This window comes from Erythrolamprus reginae, chromosome 9, assembly GCF_031021105.1.
Source record: "Erythrolamprus reginae isolate rEryReg1 chromosome 9, rEryReg1.hap1, whole genome shotgun sequence".
Lineage (NCBI taxonomy): Eukaryota > Metazoa > Chordata > Lepidosauria > Squamata > Dipsadidae > Erythrolamprus > Erythrolamprus reginae.
Window position 1 is genome coordinate 29,810,350 of NC_091958.1, and position 17,449 is coordinate 29,827,798.

The 17,449-nt window shown below is 43.6% G+C and overlaps 1 protein-coding gene across 1 annotated transcript in view; it reads left to right on the plus strand.

Moving 5' to 3' along the window:
* Positions 1-17,449, plus strand: part of COQ9 (coenzyme Q9) — a 29,242-nt gene that overhangs the window by 813 nt on the left and 10,980 nt on the right. The window contains exons 2-6 of the mRNA XM_070760748.1: positions 2,718-2,877; positions 3,376-3,511; positions 9,283-9,425; positions 9,846-9,930; positions 11,098-11,202. Coding sequence (XP_070616849.1) covers positions 2,718-2,877; positions 3,376-3,511; positions 9,283-9,425; positions 9,846-9,930; positions 11,098-11,202 — 629 coding nt within the window. The remainder of the gene's footprint in view (positions 1-2,717; positions 2,878-3,375; positions 3,512-9,282; positions 9,426-9,845; positions 9,931-11,097; positions 11,203-17,449) is intronic.

Below are 17,449 nucleotides of genomic sequence, written 5' to 3' on the forward strand. Positions count from 1 at the left end.
TGGCAGCCTGTGCCCAATGCTTTCTTATTCCATTCATTCATTCATTCATTCATTCATTCATTCATTGAGCCTATTAGGCTTTGGCCGCCTGGTCTCATAAGAAGCTTACAGATTTTCAGAATGGCAAGGAGGTTAAAACTAATGAGTATAACCATTCAATAAAATAACATGGTCATAAATAACATCACAGACTGGGGAAAAAAAACAACAACAACCCACCCCTGAAGACAATCCTCATTATCCCCTTAGCTTCAAAAGGTCTCTGGCTCTTTTGCTTCCCGGTTCATTTTTGACTGCCCCTTTCTTGGCAAGGTTTACAGAAGTGTCTTGCCATTGTTTGCTTCCTAGAGTTGAGAGGGAGTGACTGGTCAAAGGTCCCCAGCTGGCTTTGTGTTTAAGGCAAGACTAGAATTCACAGGTTCCCAATTTCTGGCCAACTGCTTCTGAAAACTTGCCAAGGAGCCTGTAGGGACTTGTTTAGACAGTTAAGAACCAGATATGATTGATTGAATGAAAGGAAACAACAACCACCAGCATTTGGTAGAGCAGCCAAGTACAATGGTACCTCTACTTAAGAACTGGGTGTTCAAGATTTTTTTGCCTCTTCTTAAGAACCAATTTCTACTTAAGAACCTGAGCCTGGAAAAATTTTCCAGGAAATTTGAGAGCGGCACGAAGGCCCGGCCAGTTTCCTGCCATTCCCCCTTTAATCCCGACCATCTTGGGCTTTTCTGGGCTGCCAGAGGAGCCTTTTGATGGCGCTTAAGAAGGCTTTGGCAGTCCAGAGCGAACAGAGCGTTTTCCTTTCTCTGGATTCTTGGAGAGGGAATAAACCACTTTGCTGTGGTGACTCCCTTGTGCTGTCTCCCACACACCCGGTGCGAGGTTGCCTCCCAGAGCATCTGGGCACAGAAAGGCAAAAGGGGATGCTTTGCCCCGGCCAAATCAACTTGGCTTCAGCCAAACTGAGGAGTAACCACAGTGAAGGAAAGGCTCCAGCTACAAAGCAAGCGAGCGAGTGAGAGAAGAGGGGAGCCCTTCAGCATGGGAAGGAAGAGGAAGCAGGTAGCAGCAGCAGCAGTCGGCTTTTGGTCAAAGGAGCGGGAGGTTCCCCCCTCTCGCCCGCCTGGGTTTCTCTCTCTGGCGCAGTGTATGGGAGGCAGCCTCGCGCTGGGTGTATTGGAGGCACGTGCTCATCGCCGCCTCAGAGTCCCTCTTTCTTTTTTTTAGCCTTAAAGTTTTGGATTTTTTTCATTCCCCTCATTTCACCTTCTTCCTTTGGCAGCGACTGTTCTCCTCCTCTTCTTCCTCTTCCTCCCAACCAAATTCCGAGCTTGTATTTCTTTCCCAATGGGTTTATGCGCATTATTTGCTTTTGCATTGATTCCTAGGGGGAAAATTGCTTCTACTTAAAACGTTTTCTGCTTAAGAACCTGGTCACGGAACGAATCAAGTTCGTAAGTAGAGGTACCACTGTACGTCTTGGAAAAGACATCCAGGTGCCAGGATGCTTGAGATCAGAAATTATTATTATTATTATTATTATTATTATTATTATTATTATTATTATTTATTAGATTTGTATGCCGCCCCTCTCCGCAGACTCGGGGCGGCTCACAACAATAATAAAGAACAATGTACAGTACAAATCTAATACTTAAAAATACTTAGAAATGCATGCCTGGTAACATTATAAAGTAAGTTGGACTTAAAAGGAGGAGGAAAGGAAGAGTATTGATACTGCTGAGCTTGGATGATTCCTGAGAATTCCATGAGCAGCCAAGAAATCAAATAAATGGATAATTGAACAAGTGTTGACCTAGAATTCTCCCTTGAGGCATGAATGACCAGGCTCAAATTTTTTGGATACATTGTGCAAAGGCCCACCTCCTTGAAACAGTATATAACCATGATGGCGAACCTATGACATGCATGCCAGACATACACGCAGAGCCCTCTCTGGGGGCACTCATGCCATCGCCAGCTACTCTTCTAGTTTCCGGCATGCACGGCGAGCTGGTCTTCGCAAGTGTCGGAGCGCCAGAAAACGGCCTGAAAACTGCCAAAACCCAGGTTGTTTTTCAGGCCATTTTCAGGTCATTTTTAGCCCAGAAGATGCCCAAAAAACGAATGTACACACGGGCCTGTTTTTCTTCAGGTTCCTGGTGTTTTGTACTCACATGCATGTTCTGGTTTGGGCACTCGGTGCCGAAAGGTTTTTCCATCACTGGTATATAACATGGTGAAAGGTGGGATGAGGGACCAGGGAGAAGAGAAACAACAAGGTGGATGGACTCAATTGTAGTAACGGTATGTGCGCTGTTGGGAAGGCTCAGGTTGGAGACAAGTCATCTTGGAGATTGCTTGGAGGAGGTGATGCTGACTTGATGGCACATAATCAGCAGTCAAGGGGAGAGAATATTTTAATGGGACTAGGGCTTTTTAGATAGCGCCAGCCTCATTTGTAAGTCATTACTGGAAGTATTTATTAGATAACTTTCTTTGACATATTATGAAAGACGACTTGGATTTTTAAACAATACATGTCTGGCATACCAGTGACATATTTTCTAAAAGGAATAGTACATATGTCTTAAGCAGCGGGATTTTGTGGATATGTCTGTTGGCTTCTGAATTCTGAAATGTTTAAGGGGGCCTTCACAGCATACAAGATTATTCATTAGGTTTGTGTGTTACTTGACTAATTTCTGTTTCAGTCTTTCGAATCCAGCTGTATCAATCGCAGCGAGCCTTCCATCCTGCAGTGGCACTGCAAAGAGCTTCAGAAGAACACAAACAGCCCCCCTTCCCACCTCCCAGCCAGCAGTATTCAGCATCTTCACCCGTGGATGAAAAGCAACCAGGCTCCCACCACAGGTAATTTGCATTATTTCTCTCCCAAATGGCCTTGAGTTTTCTTTTTTCCCCAAAGTAGCAATTCTTTGCTTTGGGAAAGTGTAATGAACACATTTTAGTGAGTAATTCAGTAGCTGGCATTCTTCCAGTTTACTCAGGATGTTGCAAAGCTGGGTTCAAATTGACAACTGAGCAATTTTGTGAACCAGGCATGTCTAGAATGATTGGGTGTGGTGTTCATGCTCTTGTAAACATTGATAGATAAACGCTGGCTAGATTTACAAAAGTCATAATGCAGTTTAGTTGATGTATGTCTTAATTTTTTTAAAAATCAAAGATGCCAATAATGTTATAGCCAAAAATATTGTGTCTAAATACCATGATAAAACCATATATGAAACCAAGACCTGTACTGTTTCATGACGGCATCAGTTTTAATTGGGAAAAATAATAAAAGCTTTGGACTTGTAGTGTTTAAAAGTGCTTGTAAGACATGCCTTCCTATGCTTTTACCCCTAGTTACACAGATCAGGGGGGTGAAGAATCGGAGGGCTATGAGAGTGAGGAGCAGGTACAGAATCGGATCCTGACAGCAGCTCTGAACTTTGTGCCCACTTATGGCTGGACGATGGATGCAATTGCAGAAGGAGCCAAGGTCTGTATCAAGAGAAGCAGCACGTTAAGAGGCCCAAGAGCTAAATTGGTGGCTTAGCTTACTTGAGTTCCAAATTCCCATTATTACTGTTGCTGTTCTCTTTGAATTCTATTCAGAATTAACAGTTTGAACTCTGACTCAATAGGATTGATGTGCAGGAAATTTAATTTATTTGACTTCTGTGCCGCCCAGGCCCAATGGTACTCAGGGCGGCTTACAACAATAAATAGTACATACCATAAACAAGTCAAATAATTAGTAATAATAACATTAAAACCTATAATAAACCATAATGAATCCACATACATACAGCACAGTTGCAGTCGGATGAGATAAGATGTTATATTCACGGCCTCCAGGTCTGGCTGCAAAGCCAGGTCTTCACAGCCTTTCGGAAGGATTGTAGGGTTGGAGCAGTGTGGACATCGGGGGGTGGGTGGGGGTGTAGTTGGTTCCATAATGTCAGGGCAGCCACAGAGAAGGCTGTTCCTCGCGGGCCCATCAACTTGCATTGTTTAGTCAACGGGACCTGGAGGAGGCCAACTCCTTGTGATTTGGTTGGTCTCTGGGAGGTATAGGGCAGGAGACGGTCTCGTAGATAGACAGGTCCTAAGCTATGTTGTTGTTGTTATTTATTAGATCTGTATGCCGCCTTTCGCCGAAGACTCGGAGGGCTTTATACGTAACAACCAACACCTTGAATTGTGACCGGAGACGAATTGGTAGCCAGTGCAGTGCACGAAGTGTTGGTGTTATGGGTGTATCGAAGAATACCCATGACAGCTCGCGCGGCTGCATTCTGGACTATCTGTAGTCTCCGAACACTCTTCAAGGGTAGTCCCATGCAGAGCGCGTTGCAATAATCTAGATGGGAGATAATGAGGGCCTGAGTGACCGTGTGCAGAGCTTCCTGGTCCAGATAGGGCCTCCCCTGGTATACCAGTTGAGCCCAGGTAAAGGTCTCTCTGGCCACAGTCAAGGTTCAGCTATGGATCTAGGAGGACACACAAGTTACGGACCCTATCTGAGATAAATTTCTGAGACTCACCACTCAGTATTGTCCATTTTAGGACATTTTGCTTGCTGTTTTTTGCAAAATAGGTTCTACAGGTAGTCCTTGGCTTACAGCCACAATTGAGCCAAAATATATGTTACTAAGTGAGACAGTTGAGTTTTGCCCCATTTTTCATCCTTTCTTGCCCCAGTTGTTAAGTGAATTGCTGCAGTTGATAAGGTAGTAGCCATGGGGATCCTGGGAAGGTCGTAACTCCGAAAGATGGCCTTAAGTCACATTTTTCATTGGGCCGTTAAATGAACTGCTGTAAGTCAACTCTTTGTATCTCCTTGTAGATTTGCAATACAAAACAGAATTTTCTATTTTTATGACATGAAAATTACCGAGGACCCGGGTTGAAGTGGCTTGGTGGGACAAGAAAAAAAAAAAGGAGGCTCCACATACATTATCTCGATTCTTTTGAGAGAACCTCAGCAACTTATACTTGGATCAGGAGGCTCTTCTCACGGTCACTCATGCCCTTATCACCTGACAGCTAGACTATTGTAACGCGCTCTACATGGGGCTACCCCTGAAGAGTGTTCAGAGACTGCAAGTGGTCCAGAATACAGCTGCGCGAGCCGTTGTGGGTGCACCTAGGTACACCCACACCACCCCAATTCTCTGCCCTGGCTCCCGATTGGTCTCTGGGCACAATTCAAGAGGTTGGTTATCACCTTTAAAGCCCTACATGGCTTAGGACCAGACTATTTGCCGCATTGCTCCCAGCGGCCGATAAGGGTCAGTCTTCTGTGGGTCCTGTCGGCTAAACACTGTCGGCTGGCAGGCCCACGGGGAAGGTCCTTCTCTGTGGCTGCTCCAGCTCTTTGGAACCAGCTTCCTCCCAAGAGCCGGGTTGACCCCACACTACTGGTCTTCTGAAAAGCCTTAAAGACCTGACTCTACCGGCAGCCCTGGAGTATGCATGGTTGTTCTTAATTGTTTTTAAGGCTGCAAAGACCTGGCTTTGGTGGCAAGCCTGGGGGTCATGAAATTGATATCCGTCATGGCCGAATTGTAGTGAATGGCATGCAGGTGTGTTGCTTGGATTGTTGTTGTGGGGTTTTTTAATAGGAGTTTGTAGTTTTAGATATTCAATTTGACTTCTTTTTTTATTGTATTTGTATCTTTTTATATTGTTGTAAGCCGTCCTGAGTCCTTCGGGATTGGGCAGGATAGAAGTCAAACAACAAACAAATAAATAAATAAATTGTTTGACAGCTGTTTTTTTTATTTTATTAGATTTATAGGCTTCCCCCTCTCCTCGCGTATTCAGGGCATCTTACAAGGATAAAATAGAGACAATAAACTCAACCCGGATAAGACGGAGTGGCTGTGGGTTTTGCCTCCCAAGGACAATTCCATCTGTCCGTCCATTACCCTGGGGGGGGGAATTATTGACCCCCTCAGAGAGGGTCCGCAACTTGGGCGTCCTCCTCGATCCACAGCTCACATTAGAAAACCATCTTTCAGCTGTGGCGAGGGGGGCGTTTGCCCAGGTTCGCCTGGTGCACCAGTTGCGGCCCTATCTGGACCGGGACTCATTGCTCACAGTCACTCATGCCCTCATCACCTCGAGGTTCGACTACTGTAATGCTCTCTACATGGGGCTACCTTTGAAAAGTGTTCGGAAACTTCAGATCGTGCAGAATGCAGCTGCGAGAGCAGTCATGGGCTTACCTAGGTACGCCCATGTTTCACCATCACTCCGCAGTCTGCATTGGCTGCCGATCAATTTCCGGTCACAATTCAAAGTGTTGGTTATGACCTTTAAAGCCCTTCATGGCATCGGACCAGAATATCTCCGAGACCGCCTCCTGCCGCACGAATCCCAGCGACCGATTAGGTCCCACAGAGTGGGCCTTCTCCGGGTCCCGCCAACTAAACAATGCCGGTTGGCGGGTCCCAGGGGAAGAGCCTTCTCTGTGGCGGCGCCGGCTCTCTGGAACCAACTCCCCCCGGAGATTAGAACTGCCCCTACTCTTCCTGCCTTCCGAAAACTCCTTAAGACGCACCTTTGCCGTCAGGCATGGGGAAACTAAACATCTTCCCCTGGGCATGTTAATTTATACATGGTATGCTTGTGTGTGTGTTTGCTATTACATGGGGTTTTTCTTAAAGCGTTAAATATTTTAATTAATTGGATTGTTGTGACTGTTTTTACTTGTTGTGAGCCGCCCCGAGTCTTCGGAGAGGGGCGGCATACAAGTCCAACTAATAAATAAATAAATAAATAAAATAACAATAAATACAATGTAAAACATTACAATTAGATTTTAAAAACCCACCATAAAAACAATCATCGTTCTTTCATGCAATGACCAGAGCGAGACTTTTGCTCACAGGTGTGTCTTCAACGCCTTCCAAAAGGCAAGGAGAGTGTGGGTGGTGGGAACCCCCGGTGGGAGTTGGTTCCAGAGGGTCGGGGCTATAATAGAGCAGTCTCTCCCCCGTGGGCCCGCCATCGACATTGTTTAGCCAATGGAACATGGAGGAGGCCAACTCTGCAACCTAACCTGTCGCTGGGGTGTTTAAGGCAGAAGGTGGCCCCATAAATACTTTTAGATGCTTGTTTCCTGTTTTATCTTTTTTTCTGCATTTGGCTGTGAGCCACCCAGAGTCCTCTGGGGTTGGGTGGCCTAGAAGTTCAAATAATAAACTAACAAAGAAAGAAACCTGATCATTACAAGTACAGGTAGTCCTCGACTTACAGCAGTATGTTTAGTCACAATTCAAAATAAATACACTGAAAAATGTGACTCAGGACCAGCTTTCACAGTTGCAACTTTTGCAGCATCTCTCTGGTCATGTGATCAGAATTCAGATGCTTGGCAACAGGTTCATGATTTTGACCATTGATTTGTCCCAAGCTCACGTGATCCCCTTTTGCCACTTTCTGACCAGTGAAGTCACCTAACAACATTTGGCTAACTTACCACCTGCAGTGATTCACTTAACAAATGTAGCAAGAAAAGTCATAAAATGGGGCAAAACACAATAAATTCCTCAGCACCATTAATTCTGGGCTCAATGCTAAGTTGAGGATTAGCATTAGCATTTAGACTTATATACCGCTTACTAACCCCTCGCATCCTGGATACAAATTGTTCCAACTCCTACCCTCAAAACGTTGCTACAAAGCCCTGCACACCAAGACAACAAGACACAAGAACAGTTTTTTCCCGAATGCCATCACTCTACTAAACAAATAATTCCCTCAACACTGTCAGACTTATTACTAAATCTGCACTTCTATTTCTACTAGTTTTTCTCCTCATTCCTATCACCCTTTTCCTCCCACTTAGGATTGTATGTAACTTGTTGCTTGTATCCTAAGATTTTTATTAATATTGATTGTTTCTTCATTGCTTATTTGACCCCTATGGCAATTATTAAGTATTGTACCACATGATTCTTGACAAATGTATCTTTTTTTTAAAGGACGCTGAGAGCATATGCACTAAGACAAATTCCTTGTGTGTCCAATCACACTTGGCCAATAAAAATTCTATTCTATTCTATTCGTCACGGTGCTTTACAGCCCTCTCTAGCGGTTTACAGAGGGTCAGCCTATTGCCCCCAACAATCTGGATCCTCATTTTACTGACCTTGGAAGATGGAAGGCTGAGTCAACCTGGAGCCTACTGAGATTCGATCTGTCAGACTGCTGGCAGCCAGTGATCAGCAGAAGTAGCTTGCAGTACTGCACTCTAACCTGTAGCAGTATACCTGTAGCAGCTTACCTGTAGCAGAATATCACATCAGCCATGGACAATCCTGAATAGGATTTGCACCTCCTACATTAGCCCACCGGGAGTAAGTTTCTTCCTCTCGGTGTGACTCTGGGGTTCCTCATCAAACTAAATCACATTGTGACCAACTGTAAGCTGAGGGCATTTACTGGTCCAGTTTCCGAATCATTTTTTAAAGTGTCAATGATGCTGCACATTAGTGATTAGATGGCCTAGACCAGTGATGGCTAACCTTTTTCTTGCTGTGTGTCGTAATACGATGTGTGCGTGACACCACCATCTCATGTGCCCCCTCGTGTGCACTCAGACACCCCACACTCCCCCGAGCATGCACGCGTGAACCCCCATACTCCCCCACACATACAAATATAACCCCCCCTGTGGTCCTCGCATGCACCTGTGATCAACCCGCTGCCTTGTTTTGGGCGTAACGGGTCTCCCTGTAGCCTCCTGGGACCAAAAACGGGCCCCAGGACCAAAAGGCGCTCCGCCCACCTCCCGTGCATGGACATGTGAGTCCTCTACACCCTCACATTCCTGTTGGCCAAAATGCGTACGCATCCTCCGTGTGTACCCTGCCTTTTGTGCATGCGTGGCAGATACCTGGAAATCAGCTGGCCGCCGGGAGGCGTGTGCACATGCGTGGTGGAGCTGAGCGGACGGCTTGCACGTATGCAGACGGGGCTTTGCGTGCCATCCGTGGCATGTGCCACAGGTTCACCATCACAGGCCTAGATGCTGATGTTTGAACATAGATCTTTTTAACATTGGCCTTTTTGGATCCTACTAATCTAAATGAAATGGAAGTCTATATTTCTATGTATGAAATGCCACGTGCTAAAATATAAAGTACGCTAGGCCCAACTTGTGCTGCTTCATGTGTAATCCCTGCCTATTTGAAGCTGCAGGAATTTATTTCCCGGTGGGAATGGTCCAACTCTGTCTCTTTCTCCTCCTCCCTTCAGTCCGTAGGTCTCTCCGTTGCGGCAGCAGGGCTGTTTCACAATGACGGCAGCGAACTGATCCTCCACTTTGTGTCCCGGAGTAACTCCAAACTCTCTGAACTCCTTGAGGAACAGCACAAGCTGGTACAACTTGGCCAACTGGAGTGAGTCCCGGGCAGAGGAAGGGAAGGGGGGGGTCATGCTAGCTTTCCAAACAGCCATGCGCGGGATGGTAGCTGCATTGAGCCCAGGAAGGTCACTCCAGAGTGGGGCTTTGGCAGGTAACATGCAGAGATGGGTCCCATTTACCTTCCCCACCGGTTTGTGCACATTTTACGTGTATGTGACCCTTCCTAGAAATTACCCTCTGTGTATGTGCAGTGGTTGTTGTTTTTTTGGCAATCCATGGTGACTAGAGATCAGGTTCGGGAGCGTGGATTGCCAGTGGTGCCAAATTTCTGCTATTAGTTCTATAGATCCAGTCCGAACCAGCAGCCACCCACCTCTGGTCACTTGCCTTGGCATCCTGAGCGAGCGAGAGAGACAAGAGCGACTGGCACTAAATAATTCTTCTCTTTTGAAAGGAAGAAGAAGACAGAGCAGTTTATCAGGGATGCTTTAGAAGCAAGGCTGAGGATGCTCATTCCATATATTGAAAAATGGCCTCAGGTATAATACTAAACTGCTTTTCTTGGTGTTTCTTGCAATGTTCCTAGATTGTCTCAGTGCATTTAGAAGAGAGCACGTTGATGGTTGAATGCTTCTCTGTTTAGCAATCTACTTGGGGGACACAGCAGAGAGAGAAATGACAAATTTTGTTTCTCCCCTCTTGCTTGAATGAACTCCCAACCCCAAGTCCAAACTGATTTTCTTGTCTTGCTGTGATGGTTCCCTGAAGGTTCCCTGCTTTTGTCTGGAGAGGGAAGACAGGCAGCAATGCCCCAGTTTTGATCCTTGCTGGCTCTTTTTTTGTGATTAGGTCTTTCTGGCTTTCTGAAACAAATTTTAAAAGACTATTGGGCCCTAAGGAATGCAGTGACATTCCTCAAGTTAAAAAAAAGGTTGTGTTTCTTTATTAATACATGCAACACGCATATGGTTTGTGCATGTAGATGGCTGGATAGAGTTAGATAGGATGTAAATGATAGAGGGCAGACAGACAGACAGACTCAAGCAGGAGACCTTACACCATTTTCAGGCCAGTGGCTCTCCAGTCTCTTGTTAAAAACCTCCAGTGATGGAGCACCCATAACTTCTCAAGGCAAGCTGTTCCACTGGTTAATTTTTCTCACTGACAGGAAATTAGATTTCTGGTGCTTTGGAAAATACATCGATCCCCTTCCCCTTTGGGGCAGCCCCTCAGATATGGGAACATTGCTATCGTGTCACTCCTAGTCCTTCTTTTCACTAGACTAGAGAGACCCAATTCAAATCTAGGAAGAAAGGCAAAAACGCCCCTGACTCTTCCTGCTTAAGCTCGTTGGGTTGAGAGCAAAAGACACTCTGGGCAGCATTCCAGCTCTCGGAAAAGGAATCTCCAAACGTGGCAACTTTCACACTTGTGGACTTCAACTCCTAGAATGCTGGCTGGGGAATTCTGGGAATTGGAGTCCACAAAGCTTAAAATTGCCCCTGCTGTAGAATTCAAGAGGAACATCCATCTCCCTGGCCTCATTTATCTTATTTGGATATCCGTTTGGTATCTTTGTTCATTTCTTCCTCTTCATTTCCCTTTTCCCCAAAGTCTCACATAATACTTAGAAGATTAAAACAGGTGGAGCGTTGGAGGTTAGGGATGGTCCGCTTTGCTTAACCCATTTCTCTGGTTTTCCTCAGGCTATGAGTGTGTTGCTGATGCCACACAATATTCCATCCAGCTTCAACCTGCTTACCACCATGGTGGATGACATCTGGCACTATGCGGGAGATCGGTCCACCGATGTAAGTCTGAGGAGGGGGTTGCCATTTAGGATTCGGAAAGGGCATGGAGAGGTTTGAAATACGCTGCTTTGCAGGGCAAATATATTTGGGGCTATCTTTCGGGGGGATGTGCAGTTCAAGGTTCAAAAGAGGTGAGCGTAAGACATACATTTTCTGGGTTCAGTAATTTCTTCCAGCCAATCCCTTATTTTAAGCTAATACTTCCTGGTTTTGGGGCAGGTCCACCATATATGATAGAAAGTTCCCTGTTTATAACTACACTTCCAGCATTCGGGTGTTCGATTTGGAAACATTTTGGCCAATCTGGCTGGGAGTAAATGCCATTGATAAAACATTTCATAAAGATTTTCCTTTCACAGAGTAGTCAGTGTTTCTAATCATCCTAGCAAACACATAAGTAAGTGAGATATTGTATACAACACTCATGCTTAGTTTCTAAAGAAAAATGAGTTAGGTTTCATGAGCAAATGATGAAAGCAAGCAAGCATACGTTAATCCATAAGAAAGGCTTGGGGATCACTAATATAGATAGTCTTTAATTTATGACAGTTCTTGTAGTGACATGGAAAAAGTGACATGACTGTTTTTCAAACTTATGACAATTGCTGGTTCCTTCTGACCAGCCAAGTCCATTGGGAGCCAGATTCACTGAACCGTCTGTTGCTAACTTAACAACTGCGATGATTCACTTATTGACTGTGGCAAGAAAGATCGTAAAATGGGGCAAAATTCACTTAACAACTGCCCTGCCTAAAAACATAATTTTTTGGCTCAATTGATGAACCTTGGTGGCGCAGTGGTTAGAGTGCAGTATTGCAAGCTGCTTCTGCTGTAGTTCATCAGTTCAAATCTTACCAGGCTCAAGGTTGACTCAGCCTTCCATCCTTCCGAGGTGGGTAAAATGAGGACCCAGATTATTGGAGGCAAAAGGCTGACTCTGTAAATCACTTAAAGAAGGCTGTAAAACTCTGTGAAGCGGTATATGTCTTTTTTTAAAAAAATATTTAAAATGAAACAGACATATAGAAACACACAAACATAAAAGAAAAATACACATATCCTGGATGATTTACATCCCGATTTTTGTCAGAAGCCCATATGGAGTTGTATATGTTTTTACATCAAATTGAAAATTTTAGTCTATGTTCACTGTACATTTTTATGTAAGAGAAAATAAAGAAGAAGGGAAACATTTTAGAGAAGAACTTGAAAGAGAATAGGAAAAAAAAGACTTCAAAAAAGCGAGAAACTCTAGTTTCCAATTTTGAAAAAAAGAGATGGACATATTAATTATTAATCTTTCCAACCTTGCATTCTATTTCACTTATTTGATTGTTTCTTTGTTTAAACCAATTGTAAAATTTATCCCAAATTCTATAACGATCAGTTTCTTCGTTCCCATCTAGTATTTTGGTTAGCATATCCATTTCAGCACATTCCAAATTTTTTTAAATAATCATTTCTTCTTTTGTAATGTCTTCGCTTTTCCATAGTCTAAGTGCTATTGCTAAGTGCTAATTGTGGTTGTAAGTTGAGGACAGCCTATATCAAGGCTACCCTGGTTCTAAATTAGAAGATGCATTTTGTTTTATAAATTAAAATTGGCCATTTCTATTCTGTACTACAGAACAAGCAGTACTGTAGTAATAGAGTTATGGTTATGTTTCTATATTTGCCTGTCTTTCTAATATTTATGAATCACTGTTATTTTCTTGAAGACATCTAAAGTGTTATGTTATGCAACTTTATAAAAACCATGAATGGTGTCAAAGTGTAAATCATCAGATAGAAACAGATAACACTTTTAAATTGGTTTAATTCTTCCAACAAATAAATCCATGCTGCATTCAAGTGTTCTATCTTGGACTCTTTTTGGTAGAAGTCAGCAAATAAGGGGTGCGGTGAAGTCTTTATCTTAGAAAGAAAAAGGAAGATTCTGCTTGGAAACTTTTTTTAAGCAGTTACCTAAAAAACTCCATTCTTAATGATGAGAGCCATTGGATTTTTTGGGAGGGGGCTGGAAATAAAAACAAAGTAAATTACTTCTTAATTAAAGCAATTAATGAACTACTTGACCTATTATAAAGAGAAGGAAGAGGAGCTTAGCAGGTCCTTTTAATAAATGGTTTTAATAAATCTGTGTAAGAATAAAACAGCAGCTACTGCAGTAACAAATAAATGGCACATGGACAAATTAAAGGAATAAAGCAGAAAGCCAAATAAAAGACAGAGATCACACCAGGAAACTAAATATTTTTTCTAATAGTATGCAAATTGTAGTGGAGCTTTTAAGAAATTCAGCTTCCACAAGCGAATCTGCTTTATATATATTTTTTCTCCTTCTGCTGTTATGGAAATTAGGGGGGGGGGACTTATTTTTTCCTATTTCTAATTTATCAGTGCAGTGCTTTGGGGCAGCACAAGATGTAACATTTATAGAACGGAAAATGAATGCCTTGTTCCACACTGGATAGCATGGAAGGGAAAGGGAAAGTCTGCTTTGAAGCTACAGACTTGCTTCCAAGTTTTCTGTCTCTATCAATTCAATTCGGAATAGAGCTGGAAGGGACCATGGAGGCCTTCTAGTCCAGCCCCCTGCTCAAGCAGGAACCCTCTATCATTTCAGACACGTGAGAGTCCAGCAGCCACAACCTCCGAAGGCTGTTCCACTGGTCAATTGTCCTCACTGTCAGGATGTTTCTCCTTATTTCCAGGTTGCTTCCCTCCTTGATTTGTTTCCATCCGCGTTTCTTGTCTTGCCTTCTGGTGTTTTGGTAAATTTGTTAACCGCCGCCTCTTTGTGATAATCCCTCAAATACTGAACACTGCTGTCATGCCCCCCCCTTCTTTCCTCTAGAATAGTTGTACTCAAATCCTGCAACCGTTTTTCATATATTTCAGACTCCAGGCCCTTAATCATCTTCATTGTTGTTCTCTGCACTTTTTCCAGGTCAAAGTCAGCAGCTTTCTTTAAAGCCAGCCTTTTAAAAAACCTGTTCTTAATTCTGCCTCAGGAATCTTGGTGACTTGTAAAATAACATTCCCTCCCAAGCAGTAGGAAATTGCTGACAGGGTATCTGCTTTTAATTCCTTTATTTATTAAATTTATATGCTGCCCTATGCCCATCTCAGCTGTTGAATGGCTCTGAGTAGCTGACATAATGATAAAACAATCACATAAAAGAATTTAAATGTCAAAACAGTAAAAACAAGCTTTAAGAGCTTTAGCTCCTTTCCCTTCTGCTTCAATGAATGTAGCTTGTAGCCTTTCTCCCAAAGAGGCAATTCAACGCTCTCCAGGGTAGAGAATCTACAAGAATAGCATAAATATAATACCATTACAGCTCTGCTTGGAAGTAATGCAACCACAATCTGCCTAATCCTGGCCAAAAATGCTTCTAGCATCATCAAAGCTAGTGCAAAGCAGCCTATTTATTGTGAGTCTTTATATAGGTAAATTTTTGTTAGTTATAGTTAGGTTTCTGTTGAGCTTGAAGGAAATTCTGGATATGGCTCCATATGCCTCTTTGCCATGGATAACTCTGCAGTAGCTTTTCTGGCAAAGCTTCTATTCCTCTTCAGCGAACACTTTTATGTTATAGAGCAGTATACTAGTGTGGTTGTAATTAGCGCTGTGACAAGAATAGAATAGAACAGAACTTTGGAGGTCTTCTAGTCCATCCCCCTGCTCAAGTAAGAGACCCTCTACCATCGTGGCTGGAGGGAAACTGTTCCACTGGTTAGTTGTCCTCACTGTTAGAAAGTTTCTCCTTAATTCCAGGTTGCTTCTCTCTTTGGTTCATTTCCAACCATTATTTGTATTATATTGAGAGTCTTGGGTTATTTGTGTTGCATTTCATGTGTAAGTGATTATAGAGTCACTGTCTCTTCCCAGCAAAGTCTTGCCTCCTGTACGTTCTTTCAGGCTTTATTTTGCATAAGGTTTTCTAGCGTGGGTTTGTTAACTGACCAGACCGTGCAGTGTGATGTGTTAATTGCCAGATACAAAGATTAAGGGTGGCTTGTTTTTCAGCTCAAGTAAAAACTACCACCGCCTGGTCTTTTCTCCAGACCAATCAAAAACATCTGGGACACATCCAGGAAGTAGATGGTTTTTATTTGGAAATTCAGCAAGCTCTATTCCATGATAATATTACACTGCTTCTGTACATTTGTTTCTCTCAGTGACTTAACAGGAGAAACATTACCTCCAGGCAATATAAAAATTTCCATATCCATATTATTCCATTCCATTCCATTTCCATATTATTTGATTTTTTAAAAAAAATATTTTTCAGATTTGTAGAACTCACTTTTCATGATGTGTTCAACCAGAAATCTAAATGTGTGTGTGTGTCTGTGTGTGTTTATGGAACAGACAAATGACACTCCAATTGTGATTTAAAACATGGGTAGGGGTTTCATATCAACACAGTTTGCAAAAACCTTAATTTGTTTTTTAATTTTTTTAATTTTTAATGAAAATTTCCTTTTTACAACATTTACATATCAGTATATATTCACAATTTTTCTCCTGTCCTATACATGTCATACATGCTAATATATTCATGTACCATTTTACAAATATCCTATAGGTTTATACCATGTTAATTCCTAGTTTCCCTTTGTTAACTATCTTATTATTTGCTTCTATCTTTTAACTATTTATATCATTTTTCCCATGCTAAATAGTACTCTGTTTCATTTTTTATCTCTTTTGTCAATTTATCCATTTCCGCACAAGCTACAACTTTTCTTATCACATTTTCGTATGTTGGTATAGTATTGTTTTTACAGTATTGTGTCTATATGATTCTGGCTCTGGTTATAATATGTAATATTAGATATTGTAAATTTTTGTTGTAATTGTACCCAGTAAAAATATTAGTAGTTTCAAATCTGTTCTGTTATCCCCTCAAGCCATTTTCTTATTTTAGTCCAATATTTTCTCACTATTGCACATGTGCACCATATTTGATAATATGTCCCTCGCGTTTGATTGCACTTACAGCAGATCGATGATGTATACAGGAGCATCCTAGCCCAGTGATGGTGAACCTATGGCACGGGTACCACAGGTGGCACGCAGAGCCATATCGGCTAGCACGTGAGCCATTGCCCTAGCTCAGCTCCAGCGTGTGTGCCGGCCAGCTGATTTTTGATTTGCATAGAGCAGTGTTTCCCAACCTTTTTTGAGCCGCGGCACATTATTCACATTTACAAAATCCTGGGGAATATTGAGCGGGGGGGGGGGGGCTAAAAAATGTTTGTACAAAAAAATCTCTCTTCCTCCCTTTTGCTCTATTTTTCTCCCTCTTTCTCTCCCTTCCTCTTTCTTTCCATCTCCATCCCTCTTTGTTTCTCCCTTCCTTCCTCTTTCTTTCCCTCTCTCTCCATCCCTCTTTGTTTCTCCCTTCCTCTCTTTTTTGCTCTCTTTCTCCCTCCTTTCTTCCCTGTCTTTCCCTCACCCTCCTTCCCCCCTTTATCTCTCTCTCTCTTGCTGTCTTTCTCTTTCTCTCTCCCCCTCTCTCTCCCTCTCTCTTTCTTGCTATCTCTCTTTCTCTCCCCCTCTCTCTCCCTCTCTCTTTCTCCTTCTCTTGCTATCTCTTTCGCTCTCTTGCTATCTCTCTCTTTCTTTCTCTTTCTCATATACCATGCCGCAGCAGCGGCATTGGGCAGTAGCCGTGGGGCGGCGGCAGGGTGGTCAGCTGTGAGGCGGAGCTCCGGAATGGAGGCACCAATGGCGGCGGCTGGATGTGTTGCCGTACATGCTGGCGTTGTGCTGGGCATAGGTGTGGGGCTGGAGCCTCCGTCCCGGCCCAGCCAGCAGGCAAGTGCCAGCCACGCAATGCCAGCATGTACAGCGTACAGCAACATGTCCAGCCGCCGCCGTCGGTGCCTCTGTCTTGGAGTTCTGGCTCGCAGCTGACCACCCTGCCACCGCCCAGTGGCTACTGCCCGGTGCCGTTGCTGCCGCCACCCTCCCACCAGGCCCCAAAGCTCACCTGCTGCCGCCGCCAGGGAAGCTCCAGCTGAGCGGGGCGTGCAGCTGCTGGAAAACTTGGAAGGCGCAAAGAAGGAAGCTCAGCTTCTGGTCTCACAACTTTTTGCTCTTCGCACTCTCAGCAAAAAGTTGCGAGACCAGAAGCTGAGCTTCCTTCTTCGCGACACACCTGACCATGTCTCATCAGGCACACTGGTTGGGAAACACTGGCATAGAGGGCGTTTTTAGCTACCAGAGACGGTC